General features: G+C 64.0%; 3 protein-coding genes across 3 annotated transcripts; 2 read left to right on the top strand and 1 right to left on the bottom strand.

The window, feature by feature from the left end:
• Positions 1 to 249: 249 nt before the first annotated feature.
• LOC142043668 (glutathione S-transferase 2) lies at positions 250 to 2,618 on the top strand. The gene is made up of 8 exons (XM_075055097.1): positions 250 to 354; positions 508 to 583; positions 982 to 1,046; positions 1,133 to 1,214; positions 1,294 to 1,394; positions 1,621 to 1,716; positions 1,811 to 1,921; positions 2,430 to 2,618. The coding sequence occupies exons 1-8, from the start codon at positions 319 to 321 to the stop codon at positions 2,523 to 2,525; spliced, it is 663 nt and encodes a 220-aa protein (XP_074911198.1). The 5' UTR covers positions 250 to 318; the 3' UTR covers positions 2,526 to 2,618.
• A 1,106-nt stretch (positions 2,619 to 3,724) lies between these two features.
• On the top strand, positions 3,725 to 5,989 carry LOC142043471 (glutathione S-transferase Mu 1-like). Its single transcript, XM_075054682.1, has 8 exons — positions 3,725 to 3,803; positions 4,203 to 4,278; positions 4,378 to 4,442; positions 4,529 to 4,610; positions 5,065 to 5,165; positions 5,338 to 5,433; positions 5,526 to 5,636; positions 5,761 to 5,989. The coding sequence occupies exons 1-8, from the start codon at positions 3,771 to 3,773 to the stop codon at positions 5,854 to 5,856; spliced, it is 660 nt and encodes a 219-aa protein (XP_074910783.1). The 5' UTR covers positions 3,725 to 3,770; the 3' UTR covers positions 5,857 to 5,989.
• An 863-nt stretch (positions 5,990 to 6,852) lies between these two features.
• EPS8L3 (EPS8 signaling adaptor L3) lies at positions 6,853 to 17,428 on the bottom strand. The gene is made up of 20 exons (XM_075055261.1): positions 17,356 to 17,428; positions 11,479 to 11,558; positions 11,288 to 11,361; positions 11,142 to 11,206; positions 10,870 to 11,025; positions 9,956 to 10,105; positions 9,803 to 9,879; positions 9,207 to 9,343; positions 9,031 to 9,104; positions 8,826 to 8,940; positions 8,672 to 8,736; positions 8,456 to 8,530; positions 8,178 to 8,326; positions 8,000 to 8,081; positions 7,867 to 7,904; positions 7,681 to 7,777; positions 7,425 to 7,547; positions 7,246 to 7,325; positions 7,023 to 7,155; positions 6,853 to 6,935 (listed from the first exon to the last, which is right to left on the bottom strand). The coding sequence occupies exons 2-20, from the start codon at positions 11,517 to 11,519 to the stop codon at positions 6,918 to 6,920; spliced, it is 1,749 nt and encodes a 582-aa protein (XP_074911362.1). The 5' UTR covers positions 11,520 to 11,558; positions 17,356 to 17,428; the 3' UTR covers positions 6,853 to 6,917.
• Positions 17,429 to 18,788: the final 1,360 nt, after the last annotated feature.

Raw genomic sequence — 18,788 nt, 5'->3', positions numbered from 1 at the left:
CTGAGGGGGTGGGTATCACAGCCCCAGAGGGAAACTGGGGGAGCAAGAGGGTGGCCCCCACAGATTGCCCCCCTAGGGTCGTTCCCCCCACCATGGCTTGGCTTTGGGGATGGGGTCCCCAAAGTGATGGGGTGCCGGGGGCCGGATCCTGACCGTCAGGTGGCAGCCCCAGCGCTGGCCTCGTGGCTGGTGGGACACCCTGGCACCCTGCCTGCGCCCGGTCACGAGGGTGGGGAGGGGAAAGGGGAGGGTGCTGGGGGGGGCTTGGCTTCTTCGTCCCTGCCCAGTGTCCCTCCAGAGCCGGAGCTGGGTGCCACGATGGTGGTCACGCTGGGATACTGGGACATCCGTGGGGTGAGTTGGGGGGGTGGTATGACAATGCCTCGCTGGGGAGGTGGGGGGGGGTTAGGGGTGTGGGGGTGCTGGGGGTCCCAGGGTAGGGGGTGGTCCAGGGGAGCGCGGGGGGGTGTTGGTGGGTGCCAAAAGGTGGGTGCTGTGTCCCCCCAGCTGGCCCACGCCATCCGCTTGCTGCTGGAGTACACGGAGACCCCCTACCAGGAGAGGCAGTACCGCCCCGGCCCAGGTGAGGGGGGCAAGCAGGGTGTCCCCCCCCCCCATGTGTGTTCCCCCTCCTTGGGACCCTTGTCACCCCGGTTCGTGCTGCACCAGAAACCAGCCGAAGGAAAAGAAACTCCCCGTTTCCGCAGGGTGAAAGTGCAGCCTGTCCTCTTGTCCCCCTGTCCTCCTCCTGCCAAGTCTGTGGCAATTTGCCCCCCCCCCCCCGCCCCCCGCTCTGCCCTGGACCTTGGCCCCTGCTCAATGTCCTCCTTTATCTGCCCAAGGAGGGTGCCCGGGGGGGGGCACATGGCTGCTCCTGGGGCAGAGTGCACACCCCCTCCACCCATGAATTCTCTGTGGGTGTGATGAGTGGGGATGGGGGTCTGGGGGACCCCCCCCCCCATCTCTCTGTCCCCCTCCCAGCCCCTGACTTTGACCCGAGCGACTGGACGAACGAGAAGGAGAAACTGGGCCTCGACTTCCCCAACGTAGGTGACGGATGGGGAATGGGGGGGCGGGGTGGGGAAGGGGCTGGGGGGGGCACCGGGGCTGACCCCCCCATGCCCCCCCCCAGCTACCCTATCTCATCGACGGTCCCATCAAGCTGACGCAGAGCAATGCCATCCTGCACTACATCGCCCGCAAGCACAACATGGGTGAGCGATGGGGGGGTGTCACAGCACCAAGGGGGGGGGGTCCCCGGAGGGGGGGGGCTGACTTCTCCCCATCCTGCAGGAGGTGAGACGGAGGAGCAGATGGTGCGTGTGGACATGCTGGAGAACGAGCTCACGGATTTGCGGATGAGATTTGCCCAGCTGTGCTACAACCCCGACTTCGTGAGTACCCCGTAGGGGGTTGGGGGGCATAGGGGGACAGACACCCCCCCCCCCCCCCAAACCCCGGGAGTCTTGTCCCCCGCCACACTGGGGACATGGGGAATCAAGCCATGGCCAGCACGAGGCGTGCGTTGGGGTGCACCCCTTGCCTGGCTGCAGTCACCCCCTGGGTGCTGCGGGGGGGGGGCAGCCCCCACCCCAGCTCTGTCCCCCCCTACCCGTGTAGGAGAAGCTGAAGCCGGCGTACCTGGAGCAGCTGCCGGGGAAGCTGCGGGCTCTGTCACGGTTCCTGGGCTCCCGGCCGTGGTTTGCAGGGGAGAAGGTAGGTGGGGGCTGCTGGGGAGTTTTGGGGGGGGGTGTCCCTGTGGGCGCTGACCCCCTGTCACTCTCCTCTCCCCCTGCTCCCTCCGCCACAGCTCACCTTTGTGGACTTCTTGGCGTACGACGTGCTGGACCAGCAACGCTTGTTTGTGCCCGAGTGCCCGGAGCTGCAGGGCAACCTGGGCCGGTTCCTGCAGCGCTTCGAGGTGAGCAGGGCTGCGTGGGGACACCCCGGTGCCACTGGCCCTGTCCCCGGCACCCTGGTGTCCCTGGCACCATCCCCAACATCCCAGCGTCCCTGTCCCCATCCCTGACGCCCCAGTGTCCTCATCCCCATCCCTGACACCTTGGTGCCTTGTCCCCATCCCCAACACCCTAGTGTCCCTGTCCCCATCCCTGACACCCCAGTGTCCCTGTCCCCATCCCTGACACCCCAGTGTCCCCATTCCCGTCCTCATCCTTGAATCCCCAGTGTCCTCATTCCCACCCCGCAGTGTCCCTACCCTTGTCCCCAACACCCTGGTGCCCCCATCCCCATCACCATCCCCGAGACCCCGATGTGCCTGTCCCCCTCCCCGACACCCCGCTGTCCCTGTTCCCATCCCTGACACCCCGCTGTCCCTGTCCCCATCCCCAACACCCCGCTGTCCCTGTCCCGATCCCTGTCCCCATCCCTGTCCCGGTCCCGGTCCCGTCACCGTCACCTCCCCGCAGGCGCTGGAGAAGATCTCCGCCTACATGCGGTCGGGGCGCTTCATGAGGACCCCCATTTTCTGGCGCACGGCTCAATGGTCCAACACCAAGGACTGAGAGGGGTGTCCCCCCCCCACGCCCCCCCACTTCACCCCCAGCCCCCTCCCCTGCAGAATAAATCGGGGGAGCTGCCCCCTTGTCTGGTTGCCATGTGGGGTGCATTGAGCTGCTGTGGGACCGTGGAGGTGCTGGGAAGGTTGGGGGCTGTGGGGACCCTGCATTTTGGGGGGCTGACTCCTGGGGGGGTAACAGGGGCGAGGGCTATTGGACCGTCCTGCACTCTGGGGTGGGGGGAAGCCATTTCCCCATGTCCCCCCCCCCCCCCCCCCCCGCTAAAGGGGTTGCTCTGTGGAGACTGCAGGGCCCAAGAGGGGCCCATGCCCCCCCCAGGAGAGTGAGACCCCCGTGCAGCTTTGGGTGTTGAAAGGGGGGACCCGCATGCAGCTTAGGGGGGGCACAGAGGGACACACGCCCCCCAGGATAAGGGGGTCCCTATGCAGACTGGGGGACCCCTGCTCCCCAAAGCCAAGGGTACCCCCATGCAGTTTGGGGGGCTGCAAGGGAGGATTCACGTGTGTCCCCCCCAAGATAGAGGGGACCACATACAGCTTGGGGGGTGCAAAGGAGGTCTCATGCCCCCCCCCATGCAGACAGGGGGGTCAAGGGGGGCCCATGCCCTTCCCAGGACTAGGGGACCCCAATGCAGATTGAGGGGTCCCCCCCAGGATAAGGGGGACTGCTTATGCAGCCTGGGTGACGTAAGGGGGGTAATCATGCCCCCCCTGGGTAAGAGGGACCCCCTCAAGCAGCAGGGGGGTGCAGAGCCCCCAGAGTAAGAGGGCCTTCCATGCACACTGGAGGGCCCAAGGGGGGGCCATGACCCTCAGGATAAGGGGGGGAAGCACGTGTCTAATCTTGGAGGGGTTGCAAAGGGGGGGGGGTCCCGTGCCTCCCAGCATAAGAGGGCTCCCACACAAACTGGGGGGACCCGTGCTCCCCAAAGACGGGGGGGTATCCCCCTGCAGCCTGGGGGGAGGGAATGCAAAGGAAGAAACCCACGACCCCCCAGGATAAGGGGGTCCCCCACGGAGCCTCGGGGGGTTCGCAGACCACCCCAATGCAAACAGAAGAGCCCCGTAACCCCACCCCAGAATACGGGGGGGGGAGGGGGGAAGACCCCTCTTCCTCCGCCGCATCCAGGCCCGTGTCCCTTTAAGACCCCCCCCAACCCCGCGTCAAGCCCCGCCCCCGGGGGCGGGTTACGCGGAGGGGGGCGGGGCACAGCGATCGGCGCGCGCGGCCATGGCGGTGTTGGGCTACTGGGACATTCGCGGCGTGAGTGGGCTGGGGGGGGCTGCACCCCCCGCCGGGGGGGCCCTTCTCCTGGGGGGGGGGTGCAGCGGCCTGAACCCCCCCCCTTATCCCCCCCCTTGTATGGGGTTCCCCCTGCGCTTGGGGGAGGGGGCTGTGGGGGTTCCCTTGGTTTTGGGGGGGGGCTGCGGGGGTGCCCCTGCACCTGGGGGGGGGATGGGAATTGGTTTTGAGGGCACCCAGTGGGTTGTGGAGTCCCCTGTGCCTGCGGGGGGGAGGTGGCTGGGGGTACTGGGGCGGGACGGGGGGGGCGCGGCGGGCGCGGCTCTGCCTCCTCCGTGCCTCAGTTTCCTCATGGCGGGGGGGGTGGGGGGCATTTTGGGGGGAGTCTCACTGGTCCCTGACTGCCCCCCCCCCCCCAAGCTCGCCCACGCCATCCGCCTGCTCCTGGAGTACACCGAGACACCCTATGAGGACAAGCTCTACAGCTGCGGGGAAGGTGAGGGGGGGGGAGACTAGGGGGTCCCCACACCGCCCTCCAGCTCTCTGGCTTTTGGGAGGGACACGGCATCACCCAACACCTCCCACGTCCTTCCAGCTCCTGACTACGACAAGAGCCAATGGATCAACGAGAAGGAGAAGCTGGGGCTGGACTTCCCCAACGTAGGTGGTCTCGAGCTGGGGGGTGGTGGGGGGTGGTTATGGGGGTTGGGTGCCCTGGTGGCCCCATGGCTTGATGTCCCCTCCAGCTCCCTTACTTCATTGATGGCACCACCAAGCTCACGCAGAGCAACGCCATCATGCGCTACATTGCCCGCAAGCACAAGATGTGTGAGCACTGGGGTGGGCTGGGGCTTGGAGTTGGGTTGGGCTTGGGGTTGGAGCTGGGTTGGGCTTGGGATTGGGTTGGACTTGGGTTTGGAGCTGGGTTGGGTTTGGGATTGGGTTGGACTTGGGTTTGGAGCTGGGTTGGGTTTGGGATTGGGTTGGGCTTGGGGTTGGAGCTGGGTTGGGTTTGGGATTGGGTTGGGCTTGGGGTTGGAGCTGGGTTGGGTTTGGAGCTGGGTTGGGTTTGGGATTAGGTTGGGCTTGGGGTTGGAGCTGGGTAGGGCTTGGGGTTGGATTTGGGTTGGGCCTGGGGTTGGACTTGGGATGGGGTTGGAGTTATTTGGGCTTGGGTTTGGAATAGAGTTGGGCTTGGGCTTGGGCTTGGAGTTGGGTTGGGCTTGGGGTTAGGTTGAGTTGGGGGGCACCCCCCCAGTGCTGACATCTCCCCATCCTGCAGGCGGTGAGACAGAGGAGGAGATCCTCCGTGTGGACATGCTGGAGAACCAGATCATGGATTTCCGCATGAGCCTGGTGATGGTCTGCTACAACCCCGACTTTGTGAGTGTGTCCCTGTGCTGCGGGGTTGGGTGACCATGCCCGTGCCGAGGTCCTCCCTGGCCATGCCATGGGTTGCGTCAGCATTGGCGACCCCACGTCAGGAAGGTGCTGTTCCCTGGGGTGGGGGGACCAGGGTGCTCAGCCTCACCCCTCCATCCCCTTTGTCCTGCAGGAGAAGCTCAAGCCGGGCTACCTGGAGCAGCTCCCGGGGAAGCTGAAGCTCTTCTCCAACTTCTTGGGGGATAGAAAGTGGTTTGCGGGGGAGAAGGTACTGCTGGGATCCTGGAGGGGGGCAGCAGGGGCTGGGGAGGGTGTTTGTCCCCACACTGATCCTCACCATGTCCCCCTCCCTGTCCCCAGCTCACCTTCGTGGACTTCCTCATGTTTGACGTGCTGGAGCAGAACCGCATCTTCGAGCCCAAGTGCCTGGAGCCCTTCAAGAACCTCAAGGACTTCATGGACCGCTTTGGGGTGAGCGGGGCCACCCTGGGCATCACCCTCCCCTCCCTGGGGAAGGACCCCGGCCCCTGGGGGCACCCAGGGGTGGGGGGTGCCCCAGTGGGATGGGTCCCTGATGCTCCCCTTGCCCCCCTAGGCCCTAGAGAAGGTGGCTGCCTACATGAAGTCCAGCCGTTTCCTGAAGATGCCCATCAACAACAAGATGGCCAAGTGGGGCAACAAGAAGGAGTAGGGGGCTCAGCGTGGGGTGAGGGGAGCCAGACAGGGGGTCCTGACCTGACCCCCCCCAGCACCCTCCATTGTGGGGTGGGTTGGGCACCACTGGCGTGAAGCCCCCCAGTACAATAAAGTGCTTTAGATGTGGTTCTCTGAGCCCCCCCTCCGAGTGCTGCCGTGTGGGGACGGGGGTGGCTGGGGGTTGCGCCGAGCACCCATTGTAGGGGGCTGGTGGGTGTGGGGTGAGTGGGGGCATCCCTGACCCAATAGGCTCCCTGGTTTGGCTGGGGTTTGGGGGGGGCACGAGCTCAGCCCTGTGCTGTCCCTGGGCCCCCCCCCCCCTCCCTTCTCTTCTCATTAGTGCATTCCTGCCTGCTAATGAGGCAGTGCTGACAAAGGCGGGGGGGGGGGGGGGGGGGGGGGGGGGGGGGGGGGGTTGGTGCCCTGCCACCCTCCCACGGCGCAGAGCTAGGTGGGCTGGGGACAGCCCTGTCCCCTGGGCCCCTCGCTGCCACCACCCCCTGGGCATGGGGGGGGGCTGCCCAGCATGGGGACCCAGAGATGTCCCTTGGGTGCTGCTGGGCAGGTCCCCACTGGGGGGTGGCACGCTGTGTCCCCCTCCCTGCCCTGTCCCCCTCCCTGCTCTACCAGGGTGGCCCATGGGTGACATGGGGACTGGGGTGCCCCCCCCCGCAAACCCCAGTGCTGTCACTCCCTTTATTTATTACAGCAGTCGCTTTACATTTTGTGGAGTGCACACGGGTTTCACCGTGCCCGACCCCCAGGGGGGCTGCCTGCCCCCCACTTCCCCACAGAGAGTCTGGCAGCGCATCTCCCTGGGGGTGAGGGGGTCCCCAAGAGCCCTTCGGTGCAGCGGGTGGGGGTCCCAGCAGCCTTGTGTGATCAGTGGCTTTGGGGGGGGACGTGTCCCCTAACCCCCAAGGGGTGGCTCTCTGCCTTGTGGGGCCAGGCGGGATGGCGGCCGTGGGGTCCCCCCCGTGCCCCCCCCAGTCCTGCAGTGCCCGGGGTGCTCCATCCTGGGAAGTGCATGGTGGGGACAGCAGGGGACACGGCGGTTCAATCCCTGGGGCCCATCTGCAGAGAAGGGGAAGGGAGAAACATTGGGTGGGTGTTGGGGGAGCCCCAGGGTGGGGAGGGGGCACGGGATTGGGGGTCCCTCACCCCCAGGGACATCTTGACGGAGGAGAGCTTGAAGAGGACTCGCCGCCACTCCTCGGGGCAGACGGCTTGGAGCTCCGTTGGGCTCATCTGCAGCAGCTGGTGCCCCGTCAGCACCCCCAGGCACCGCACCGTGCTGCGGACGGACAGACGGTAAGGGGTGAGCGGGGCTTGGCCCCCCCCCAAATGGAGCCATAGGGGTTGGGGGGCTCAAGGGTCTACCTACATCCGCGAGAAGCCCTTGTCCTTCAGCCAGGCTGTCACCTCCGCCGGCGAGGAGTTGGGGCGCAGGTTGGGGGGGCTGTCCTGGAGTGGGGGACAAGGGGAGGGGACAGCGGGGTGGTCCCCTGCCACCCCCTCCTGGTCATGGGGGTACAGGGAGGGGAGGGGAGAGGGGACACCCACCTGGCTGGCGCTGTGCCCCCCACCGTGCCCGTGCTCCAGGGGCTCCAGGATGTTGCTGGGGATGTAGCCCTTCTGCCCCCGGCTGTCCTGCACCAGCCACCACTTCTTCTGCTGGTCCAGGACCTAAGGTGTGTGGTCACAAGGGGGGGGGCAGCACCCTGCTGTCACCCTCTTCTAGGACACCCAGCAGGCAGGTTGGGGGTCCCTGCTCCCTCCTCCCCAGGAGCACCCATGGGGGGGACCCCCCGGTTTCTACCTGCAGCGTGTCCCCCATCCTGACGCTCAGCTCCCGTGGGTTCCTGCCCTGAAACTCGTACAGGGCTCGGACCAGCCCCTGAGCAGGGAGGGGGGCCCTGGAGATGGGGGGGGGGGCATAAGCATCCAGCTGGGGGCCAAATCCTGCCCCAGCCCTCAGCATCTGCGGGGCAGCGGGAGCACTTACACTTGGCCAGGATTGTCCCTCCGGCTGGTGATGGGTGACTGTGCAGGGAGCAGAGAGAGGGGTGGGGGTTGAGAACAAATTGGGGAAACTGAGGCAGGCGGCAGGACATCCTGCCCCCGCTCCCGTGCCGTACCTGCTCCACCGGAGGGGGCAGCCACCCATCCGAAAAGACGGGGATGTAGCCGGGCACCAGCTCGCTGTTGGGGTACTCTGCCCTACAACGGGCAGGGAGAAAGCCAAGGTGGGTGGTGTGACTCCCCCCTACAAGGCTGGACCCCCTGCTTTGGTGTCAGGGGGGGGCTGGACCCCACCTGCTCTTGTTCCAGGCCATGCCCAGGGACTTCCAGGTGCTGTAGTTATTCTGGTGCAGGGTCTTCTCCAGCAGCTCCACCGCCTCCGGCACCAGCAGCGGTGCCTCCACCGCCGGGGCCAGGCTGGGGCTGGGGCAGTGGTCCAGGACCTGCTGCAGGCAGTGAAGGAGCAGCACCCCCATACCCGCCCCCCCCCCCGGATGGGGGGGGGGGAGGGCTGCTCCCCACCCTGCTCACCCCTGGGTGGGGGATTGGGACCCGCTTTTGGGGGCACTCACGAAGGAAAGGGCTGTGAAGATGAGATGCAGCAGCTCGGAGGGGTCCGGCTCCTGGACATGCTGGTGGGTCCTTCCCTGCGTGGAGGGGGGAAAGGGTGTCCCCACGCAGCCCCCCCCATCCCCACGCAGCCCCCCCCAGCCTGGCAGTGGAGCAGGCAGGGACAGGCCAGGGATGCCCACCGGCCATGGGGTCGCATCCAGCCCAACAGGACCTACCACGAGGTTGAGGGCATATTTCACCTTCTGGAAAAAGTCCGTGTAGTCATCCTTGGAGGGCAGAGCTGGAGGGGCAGAGAGGGGGGGCTGGCACCGGGATGGACACCCCCCCGGACCCCTGCCAGCCCTCAAGGGCACAACCCTCCTGCACCACCTTTTTTGTTCATCTTCTTCTTCTTCTTCGTGTTGGTGGTGCTGACCAAGCCCAGGGCTGTCTTCAGCCGGACCACGAAGAGCTCCAGGTCGCTCAGCACATGGTTGAGGACCTCCTGCGGGAGCAGGATGGGACCCGGTGGGTGCCAGCACGGAGGGCTGGGGTGTCCCCATCTGAGGTGGGGTGGATGTGGGACGGGACTTACAACATCTCGGTCCACATTGGACGTGACCTGGTCCGGCGGGTTGGTCTGTGGCATCTGCTGGCTGTCCGGCAAGCCTGGTGAGAGCAGAGGGTCCCGGCTCTGCTCCCCATCACCCCACTCCCACCCCCTGCTCCTGGGGAAACTGAGGCATGCTCCAAACCCCACCCAAGACTCACCGTAGTCCGAGGAGGGCAGCCCACGCTGGGGGGACGCGTGGAAGTCGGGCGCGGGGATCTCTGCCCCCTGCTCCGGGGCCATGTAGGGACCCTGGGCGTACAGGGGGGGCGAGCTCTGCGGCATGTCCAGGCTGCTCCTGGGCAAGGAGGGATGAGGAGGGGAGAGCTGAGGGGGGGCTGAGCCTGGGGATGGGGTACGGGGTGGAGGGGGTGGCTGTGTCTGTGGGGATGAGGTAAGAGGGGGGGTCTGAGCCCACGGATGGGGTATGGGGGTCTGTGCCCATGGGCATGGGGTAGGAGGGGGGCTGAGCCTGTGGTAGGGGGTTAGGAGGGGTGCTGAGCCAGGAACTGGGGTACTGGGGCAAAAGGGGGCGTCCACCCCCATGGAGGTTGAGGGGGGTCTCCGCCAAGACGCAGGAGGGGAGCAGGCAGAACGGGGTCTTGCGCCCTCAGGGAGGGACTCTTTGGGGGACATGGGGGCAGTGTGGACTTATCCTTCACCCCCAGGGAGACCCCCCGCAACTTGGGGGGACAGACTTGGGGGACCAGGCCTGGCTGTCCCCAGGGAGGGAGTGAGGAACCACGTACCCCCTTACCTGTGCCCATACTGACTCCTCTGCTCCTCCTTCCACTGCTTCACCAGCTTCTCCAGGCTGCTCTTCAGGATATCTGCCTGGCACAGACCCACCATCATCACCCCCCCCATCCTGGGGTGCCCCCCTCCCCCCTTGCCCACCTTCAGGGCTCACCCCCAGCCGCTCGCAGTGGAAGAGCAGGACGCTAGTCCCCGGGGGGCTCTGCTCCTGCACGCTAATGGCCAACACCGAGCTGTAGCCGCAGATGTCCAGCACGGCTGAGCACCCCTGCACGCTGCCCAGTGGGTAAGCCTCCAGCTCCTCCTGGCCAGGGGGGAGGGAAATGGGGTGCTCAGCCCCCCCCCGAATGGCTAACCGGGGTAAAGGGCTAAGGGGATGCAAGGGTTATAGGGGTGCTAGGGCATGGGGGGCTTGTAGGGTTGTGGGGGCATAAGGGTTAATGGGGGGTGGTGGGGTTATTGGGTGGCATAGCCAGGGGAATTCCAGGCTTTTGGGGGTGCTGAGGCTGGGGGGGGGTGGCATGGGGTAGGGTTGTGGATGCCAGCTTGTAGGGGTGCAAGGGTTGGTGGGTGGCAGGGTTTATAGAGGGAGTCAGAATTACAGGGGTGCAAGGGTTGTGGTCGGTGCCAGGGCCAGGGGGGGTCCCAGGCCTGTAGGGGTGCAAAGGTGGGGGGGGGGTACCGGAGTGATGGGGGTGCCATAGCTGGGGGAATACCAGATTTGGGGGAGGGAGTCGGGTCCAGGGCAGGTGTCATGGCCAAGGTGGGTGCTAGGGTTAGGGGTACAGGGTATGTGCCAGGGCTGGGGGGTGTTGAAAGGCTAATGTGCATGCTGGGGTGAAGGGGGGTACCAGGATTAATGGGGTGAGATGGGTGGAACGGGTGTTGGGACCAAGGGGGGGTGCAAGGGCCACTGGGGGGTGGCGGTGCCAGTGATGCAGGGGGTGCCACAGCTGGGGGAACACCAGATTTATGGGGGCGCTGGGTCCGGAGTGGGTGCCATGGCCAAGCTGGATGCCATGGCCAGGGGGTACCAGGCTTCGGGGGGGTCCCCTGGCCAGGGGGTACCTTGCTCTCCACATCCCTCAGCATCAATTCCTGGTCCTTGACTTGCAGGATGAGATCCTGCCCCCAGACCCGTCCCTGAGCCTCCAGCACCTTCAGGCGTGCCAGGCAGTCATCGGTGCTGCGGATGTCCCTCTCCAGGCGCACCGTGAGCAGGTGCTGGGGGGGACACAGCACTGGGTGTCACCGGGTGTCCTGTCGCCACCCCACACGCTGCAAATCAGGGGCACCCTGGCAAAGTTGGGAGGCTTGGGGCAGTTTTGGGGGTCTCCTACCTCAACGTGGTGCTGGAAATTGCTCTGGGGCTTGAGCAGGATTTGGCCGTAGTCCTTGCGCTGGTCTGCAGGGGCACGCAGGGTCAGGGGACAGGGACAGGTTAGGGACAGGAGCAGGGGGATGTCGGGGTGCAGCCCTCACTCACTGTAGATGCTTTTTCCACTGGGGCGGGCAAAGCTGTTGGACTGTCGGAGCAGGGAGCTGTCGTCATATTCACTCCTGGGTGGACGGACAGAAGGAAGGACAGACCTTTGCGCCCTGCAGCATGATCCCCTCTTCCCACCCAGCCCTCGGGGGTCCCGAAGGTGGGGACACCCCACCCTGCTGGGTACTCACCGGGACGGGGGGTTGCTCCAGCGGCCGAAGGGGTCTCCCATCTTGCCGAGGGCGGCTCGATCCTGCTGCGGGGTCCTGGGCTGGGCACAGTCCCCGTGTCACCCCCAGTGTGTCCCCAACCACCCGGGGCTCCTCCCATGCCATCCACCCCCTCCAGGACGGTGGCATCGCCCCTGTCCCCAGCAGGCCCCCCCTTCCCCCCCATCCTGCCCCATCCCAGCCCCGTGGGGTTCACCCAGCGGCCAGAACCAACCCCCCCCAATGTCACTAGCTGGGGTCCCTGTCCTGGGGGACACCCGGGGTGCCCCTGCTCACCCCAATCCCGGTGTGGCTGACGGCCGCCCGGGCTGGAAGTGCGCAGCAGAAGGTGGCGCGGGCGGGGGCAAAGGCTTGACGTCGGCACCGCACCCGCCTGCTCTTTGCCCGATGGCGTCTGCTTCAAGGCGGGGGGGACGACGACGGTGGAGGGGGGGGTACAACCACCTGGCACAGCCGCCGCCACCCCACTCACCCTGGGGTGCCCACCCTGTGGCAGGGCTTGCTCGTCTCGGGGGCATCCCGGTGGGACTGCAGCTCAGAATGGGCCGAGTGCCCCCCACCCCAAGGCCAGCCTGACCCCCCCGCAGGGGTTGAGCCTTGGTGACGTTCCAAATGGCAGCACCCAACCCTCTCTGCCACAGCCCTCTGTGCCTGTGCCTGGCAGGTAACCCTGGGCTCACCCCGAAACTCGGTCACCGCTGGGAAAACCCTTCCAGGGGGGTTTGTGCCAAAGAAGGGTCTGGATCCGGCATGCACGTCCATGACTTGGGTTAAGGCTGGTGGCAGCAGGGTCACAGTCCCCAGCACTGTTGGGTCACCCCTGCCACTGGGTGTCCAGCTCTGCTCCATCCCACAGGGTCCCTTTTGCGGGATCTGTCCCTTGGCACCCCCAGGAACATCGGAGAGCGCTCTGGCCCCAGTCTGTCCTCTCTGGCTGGGGGACACCAGGTGGTTGGCACTCGCCGGGGCTCGTGTCTGTGGGACCGGGGTGACGTGCTGGCCTTCCTCCCCCGGCACAGTGAGGTGGGTTTTGGGTTCCTTTTGAGCCTTTTGGCTTCTCTGGGCTGGTCCTGGTGCAGCTTGGGGGGGGTGTGATGAGTTGCCTGGGCTGTGGCCACCGTGTCCCCAAGGGCATTGCTGGCTGTGTGGGTTCCCATCTGCCCCCCGCCCAGGCCCGCTGGCTATCACATCCCGGCTGACCCTCTCTCTCCATATTCCTTCCAGGGTTTTGGGCCAAACTGGCCCCACCGCAGAGGGACCCCAGCCTCCTGCACACCAGAGCATCACACGGAGCAGGCAGTGACACCCTTTGGGAGTATTCGGGGACCGTCAGTGGACAGGTACGAGCAGAACCGAGGGGACAAGGTGTGTGGGGGGGCGGGCTGGGAATGGTCCCCCCAGGGAAAGAGGAGGGTGTGTAGGGATTGGGATCGTGCCTCAGTTTCCCCATTTCGGGGAGGGGCAGGGTGCAGTCCCCACCTGCGGCCACCAGGGGGCAGTACGTCACCACGTCGCCCCTGTCCCCAGATGTGTGACCCCCCCCCGCCCCCAGATGTGAAGCTCCCCCATGTATAGGGTCCCAGATGTGCAGGGTCCCAGATGTGCCCGGTGCCGCCCCAGGTCCTGCTGGCACTGCCGACCCTACCGGGGTGCCTGGCACTGGAGACATTTGGGTGACTCTTCTCAGGGTGGGGGGGACACAAGCATCCGCCTGCTCTGTGGCATCAGCGTCCCTGTGGGAGGTTTGGGGTCACAGCCCCCCAATAGCTCAGCATCCTCTCCCAGTAGATATACTGCTGTGGAAGGGAAATGGGGGGGTCCTCTGACATGGACCCCCTGCCTGCTCCTCCCTTCTCAGGGACCAGGCACCCTGCCTGGAGGGGGGGGGCTTAGGGAGAGGTTTGGGGAGCAAAGTGGGGGGTCTCTTGGGATATGGGCCAAAATGCTCCCCCCCCCGCCCTCCCCCCGAGGGCCCTGTCCAGCTCTGGAGGCAATTTAAACAGCATTTGGGATCCATTTAGGATCGCGGGTGCTGGCTGGCTGGAGCGTGCTTGTCCCTGTACCACTCCCCAGTTCACCCAGTACCACCCACCAGCCAGCGCTGGGCCACATTGGGGTGCAGTGCCACCACAGCACCCCACGGGGAGCCAGTCCACCCAGCACCCCTTACTGGGAGCCATGGGGGTAGGTAACAGGGGTGCCACACGATCCCCAGCTCTTCTGGCCCCCTGCACCACCCAGGGCTCTCAGATGCCTGGGTCCTTCCTGGTGACAGTCCCCAACACCAGGGTGGCCTCGAAGGCGTGACGAGCTGCCAGGAGGAAGCAAAGTCTCTGCAATGAGGACAACAAACCCCATCGGGCACTTGTTAACTGAGGATGCCGGCAGCACTGGCTCAGCCCCAAATTGTGCACCCTGGGGTGTCTCTGGCCACCCCAAGCTCCCCTTGCACCCAATCCACATCCCAAGGGTTGAACCAAGGCACCCCAACACCCCCTGCCATAGCCATGCTGCAAGCTTGGCCATGCCTCAGTTTCCCCAGCTGCATCCCACCGCCTCTCTGGGCTTGGCTGCGGTGCAGGGGCTGCGTCAGGCTGGAGGAATCCAGCTCCTTCCCTGGCTCTTTATGGCAATCATGAGTGTGGGGTGGGCTTGATCACCCCCCCGGCAGCACCCAAGGCATGGGGAGGACTATGGCCCATCCATGTCCACCCCTTTACAGGGACAGGGTGCTCACCCCACCTCTTCCCACCTCCTCCCAGTCACCCCACTGGGTAAGCTGGGAATGGTGCCGGCTGCAGAAATATTACAAAACCCCCATTTTTATTTTTTTTTTCCCCTCGATTCCCGGCCAGATGTGACACCTCCGTGCGCAGCCCCAGCCCCACCGTGTCCCCCTCACCCTTCCCCAGGCTCAGGAAGTCCCCAGGGGCCACCAACCCCCTTGGGAAGAGCCAGGAAGGGACTCAGAGGCTTATCCCACCTCTCCAGCCTGGGGTGACACTGAAGCCATTTACCAGTTCAGGTTTAGAAACCTCCAGTGTCAAAATGTGCTAAATCAGTGAGTTGACCCCCAAACACAGCTGTTCTGGGGAGCAAAATGGCCCCATTCTGCACCCCCTTTTCTGCCCTGTAAAGCTCCTGGGTGGGGAGACACCCACACCCACCAAGGGGACAGCCCTGGGGACACAGCCTGATGCCCCACACCAGCCATTGGCCACCCACCCTGTCCCCAGTGGGGATGCAAGATCAGGTCCTATCCCAGGGGCCACATGGGGCTGGTGCAGATTTTGGGGTACCCGGGCAGAGAGGCACCACAGAGCCACTGGTTCCTGGCATTACCGGTGACACATCGCTCCCGGCCAGGTGCCACCGGGGCCACGGTCCCGGAAAACAGCTGTGGCTCCGGCTGCTGGGTGCCGGCCAGCAGCACAAACCACTGGCCAGCCTGGATCCGTCCCCACGTCACCGAGGCGAAGTGTGGGGTGGACCGCGGTGTACCCGGACCTGCCACCTAATTGCTGGGGACCAGCGGCTCCCCGTCATTTTGGGGACGCATGGGGACTGTTTAACCCCTTGGGGGCTGGGAAACTGTGTCGGATTGTTCTCCCTGGGCCTGAGGAAAGGCACGGCACGGCACAGCCCCCAGGGTTGAGATGTGCCTCTCGGCAATGCCCAAAACCACGAGTCCTTCTGCCCTCCACGGGGTCTCCTTGGCAGTGATGGTGACAAGCTGATGTCCCGACTGTCACGGCAGCTGGGCTCAGATGCTGTTTTGGGGTGACGTGGCGGAAGAGACAGAGGGATGGTCAGCGATGCCCTGCTGTCACCCTGTCTCCCTGCACCCTGCTTGGTCTGTCCCTGGTCCACGGTCACCCTGGCACACTGTGCCCCATCCCTGCCCATGGTTTTAGACCCCCTCTCCACCAAACGAGTGGGGCTGGGGCCGAACCCAGAGCAGGGGGAGTCCCAGGTGGGTGCCTGGGCACGGTGGTGCCCAGGGGATGCTCCTGAAGGTGCTGGACATGGGTTGCATCCTGCCAAGGGACTTAGGCAACCGCCTGGCAGGGCCACCGCAGGAGGGCATCAGGGAGCCGGTGCCGTGCTGAGAGCCACCTCTGGGTGCCCGTCACCCTGCTGTGTCCCTGTCACCCTGCTGTGTCCCTTTGCCGTGGGGGCTCGCTGGGGGCTGCGTCTCCCTCTCCGCCATCCCAAGAGATGCCGGCTCAGGGCCACCACCGAACCCCTTGTTTCCCCAGGAACATCCTCAGGGACACCCCAAGGGAGAAGCCCCTTGGGGTCCCAGCCCCGAGCCTGGGACCATGAGCTCTGTGGCCATGGGGCATCCTGGTCCTCATTGCTCTGGCTTATCCTGGTTTTACCCACGTGCCACTGAATCCCATCTCTTAGAGGAATGGAAAAAAAATCTCTGGGGCTTCTCTAGCCCATTGCCTTTCCAAAATCCCTCCAGTGACATCCTTGAAGGCTTTTCAGAAGCAGCACCCCAGAAGCAAGCCTCCTCTGCTTTTTAACCTGCTGCTGCTGGTTTTTTTTTTCCTCTGTCATTTCTGGAGGGTGATGGAGAAGATGCTGGCGAGTGGATGATGCATTGGGTGGTTATGAGAGCGGCAGGCACCCATGCCCAGCTCAGCCGCGGACGCCCATGGCCAGTGGCTCCCAGCTGAGCTGCAGCGACCCAGCTGGAGACTGGCAACCTTCACACCATGATTTTTTTTGCTTTGAAGAGGCTGAAATGGAAGACAGCAGCAAGGGAGCTGCATGTGCTGCAGAGCATCAGGGATTCAAGGATCACTCGGGTGCCCCCAAATCCTGAGCCATCATCCCAGCCCACAGACAGGGCAGGAGCCCCAGGAAAGCACATATGGCTACATAAAAAGCTTTTTTACCTCCAGATAAGCAGCCGCCCCCACAGCTTTGGCCACACACCTGAAAAAAGCATCTTGCTTTTGGGGTGAAGTGGGAAAACTGGCATTCCCTGGGCCACCCCTGTATGTGTGGGACCTGTCCTGCTTCGCTCCCCACTGTCTCTCATCCCAGCAGCACCCACACATTGGCAGCACAGCCTGGCCACATTCTGGGGATTTCCAGAGGTGGTGGGGACTGAAAGGGCACTAGCAACACATGGGTTTAATTAGAGGTGACGAGGACACGCAAACAAGCAGGTTACAGCCTGTTTGGGGGTGGCTGAACAGCTGCAAGTCCCTGGAGGCTTTGGAGGAGCTTTTCGGTGTTTCCCATTCTCTGGGTGCTGGGGTAAGCACTGGCTGGGAGACACGGCTCGGGGTGGGAGAGGGCAGGAAGGTGGGTCAGGGAGGTTGGACCGTGGATGTGTCCCTCTCTGGGATGGGGCATAAGTCCCTGATGCGCAGAGCGCGGGGAAGCCTGAGCAGCCCAAGAACCCCAGTGAGCCCAAGGAGAGCTTGGAAAGGGGCTTATTCTGCTCTAGTTTTGGCATTTGGGATGAATTCTCCCATGGGAAGAGCTGGCATCTCCATTGCCCCGGTACTGCCCCTCCATCCTGCTTCCCAGCCTTTCCCTCCTCATCATCTCTGCCCAAACCGGGGGTGAACCTAAACCAAAAGCTTCCCAATATGCCCTGCCAGAGCAGCACCCTCTCTAGCAGCAGGATCTGGCCCTTGGAACTTTCCTCCACCCCTAAACCCCCACAAATTCGGGGGTGGGCAGAGCTCAGCCACCAAATCCCTCATCCTGGGCGGGTGAGGGACCCAGCTGGGTCTCAGCAAGGCAGCAGAAGGAGCTCACCAAAGCCCAGGAACCCCATCTCTTCCCTCGAAGAAAATGAGCCTAGTTTCTCACCTGGATGGAGCAGCTGGAGCCATTCTGGGACCCAAACCCGTCACTGTCGACCGATGCAGCCTGACTGTGAGATTTGCCTTTAGATATTGAACCTGGGGCCATGACGAGGAGGAGAACAGGGTCAAGTGGTGCAACCGATGGTGTTTTCAGGGAAAACACATTTTCACCAGTATCTTTCCAGGGAGGGTGATGAAGGCAGTGAATGAGGCAGCACATGGGTGATGGCAGCACATGATGCTGAGCTGGTCGGGATGTGGAGAGTGCAGCCAAAAAAGGCTGCGAGCAGGCGATGCCGCAGTGGGTTGTGATGAGCGGTTCCCTTCCTGAGGTGATGTGCTGCTGAGTCAATGCTCAAAGAGATCTCGTGGGCGGTGGGATTGATTTGGGAGCCACCCGTGAGGTGACAGGCAGGGCACAGGAGAGGAGCATGCTGCTGAGCACGGGTTCATGGCGTGTCGCTTGATGAAGAAGCTCTGGAGGAAATTGTGAAAGGGCAACCAGATGCCGTCTGCGTGGAGTGGTGGGAGATGTGGCGTGAGCTGGGTGGGGAAAGCCCATGGCAGGAGGTTCCCAGGGCGTCAGATGGGGTGGGTTCCTCCTGGCATGTCATCGGATGCGTCCTCAATGTAGTGCCTTGGGTCCTTCCTACCCTCAGGGATGGGAGCTGGGCCAAAGGTGGTTGCAAAAGGGCACAGAGCTGGAAAGGGGGGAATTGGAGCAGGGTTAGAAGCACTATGAGATGTTTCAAGCAAAATCCCAACTCTTGCTCCTGCCATCAGGTGGCATCTCCCACACTTGCCCATGGTCCCTGATCCCACAGGAGACACAGGACAGGAGTCCGGGTGCCCCAAGTCCCCCAGCACTGCTTCCAGACCGACACAGTTGGGGCTTACTGGGACACACGTGGCTGGTTTTTCCTCCAAAAGGCAACTGTTTCTTGCTAGAAAATGTCATTCCATCAATAAACACTTGGAATGGAAAATGTTTGACCTTCCCTATTATTTGGCTTCTGTGGGAAGCTGGCTGGGGAGGAGAAACCATTGGCTCATCCATCTTATTCAACCCACTGCAGCTTCTGCTGGACACCGGGAAGGACGCGTGCCTGGATGCCATGAACGTCCAAGACTGTTTGCCAGCTGGCGAGGGGTTGATCAGGTCCTAAAATTGCTCTGTGAAAGCTTGTGGAGAAGAGTATCCAAATCCCTGAAGGCTTGGACACTCACTCTTCCTTTTTTTGGCATGTGTCTGGTCTCTTCTTATCTGCAAGCCCCAGGTGGCATCTTCAGGATGAATTCAGCCAAAAGCCAGTGCCTTTTTCTCCTGGTTTGGAATGTGTCCCATGGCCATGCCACCAATGGACATGGCAAAGGTAAGGGAATAGCAAACCCAGACGATTCACCAATGGTTTTGAAAATAACACATCCCTATGAGTC

The sequence above is a fragment of the Buteo buteo genome, chromosome 23 (genome assembly GCF_964188355.1).
Source record: "Buteo buteo chromosome 23, bButBut1.hap1.1, whole genome shotgun sequence".
NCBI lineage: Eukaryota > Metazoa > Chordata > Aves > Accipitriformes > Accipitridae > Buteo > Buteo buteo.
The sequence above is the reverse complement of the archived record's forward strand: the minus strand, read 5'-3'. Positions and strand labels throughout refer to the sequence as shown.

Coding starts and splice junctions, on each gene's coding strand:
- LOC142043668 (XM_075055097.1), top strand. CDS start 319: ATGGTGGTCACGCTGGGATACTGGGACATCCGTGGG. Junction 1,395..1,620: donor TGTGCTACAACCCCGACTTC/GTGAGTACCCCG, acceptor CTACCCGTGTAG/GAGAAGCTGAAGCCGGCGTA. Junction 1,717..1,810: donor CGTGGTTTGCAGGGGAGAAG/GTAGGTGGGGGC, acceptor CCTCCGCCACAG/CTCACCTTTGTGGACTTCTT.
- LOC142043471 (XM_075054682.1), top strand. CDS start 3,771: ATGGCGGTGTTGGGCTACTGGGACATTCGCGGC. Junction 5,166..5,337: donor TCTGCTACAACCCCGACTTT/GTGAGTGTGTCC, acceptor TTTGTCCTGCAG/GAGAAGCTCAAGCCGGGCTA. Junction 5,637..5,760: donor ACTTCATGGACCGCTTTGGG/GTGAGCGGGGCC, acceptor TTGCCCCCCTAG/GCCCTAGAGAAGGTGGCTGC.
- EPS8L3 (XM_075055261.1), bottom strand. CDS start 11,519: ATGGGAGACCCCTTCGGCCGCTGGAGCAACCCCCCGTCCCG. Junction 11,026..11,141: donor ATTTCCAGCACCACGTTGAG/GTAGGAGACCCC, acceptor TGTCCCCCCCAG/CACCTGCTCACGGTGCGCCT. Junction 7,326..7,424: donor GGGGGCACAGCGCCAGCCAG/GTGGGTGTCCCC, acceptor CCCCCACTCCAG/GACAGCCCCCCCAACCTGCG.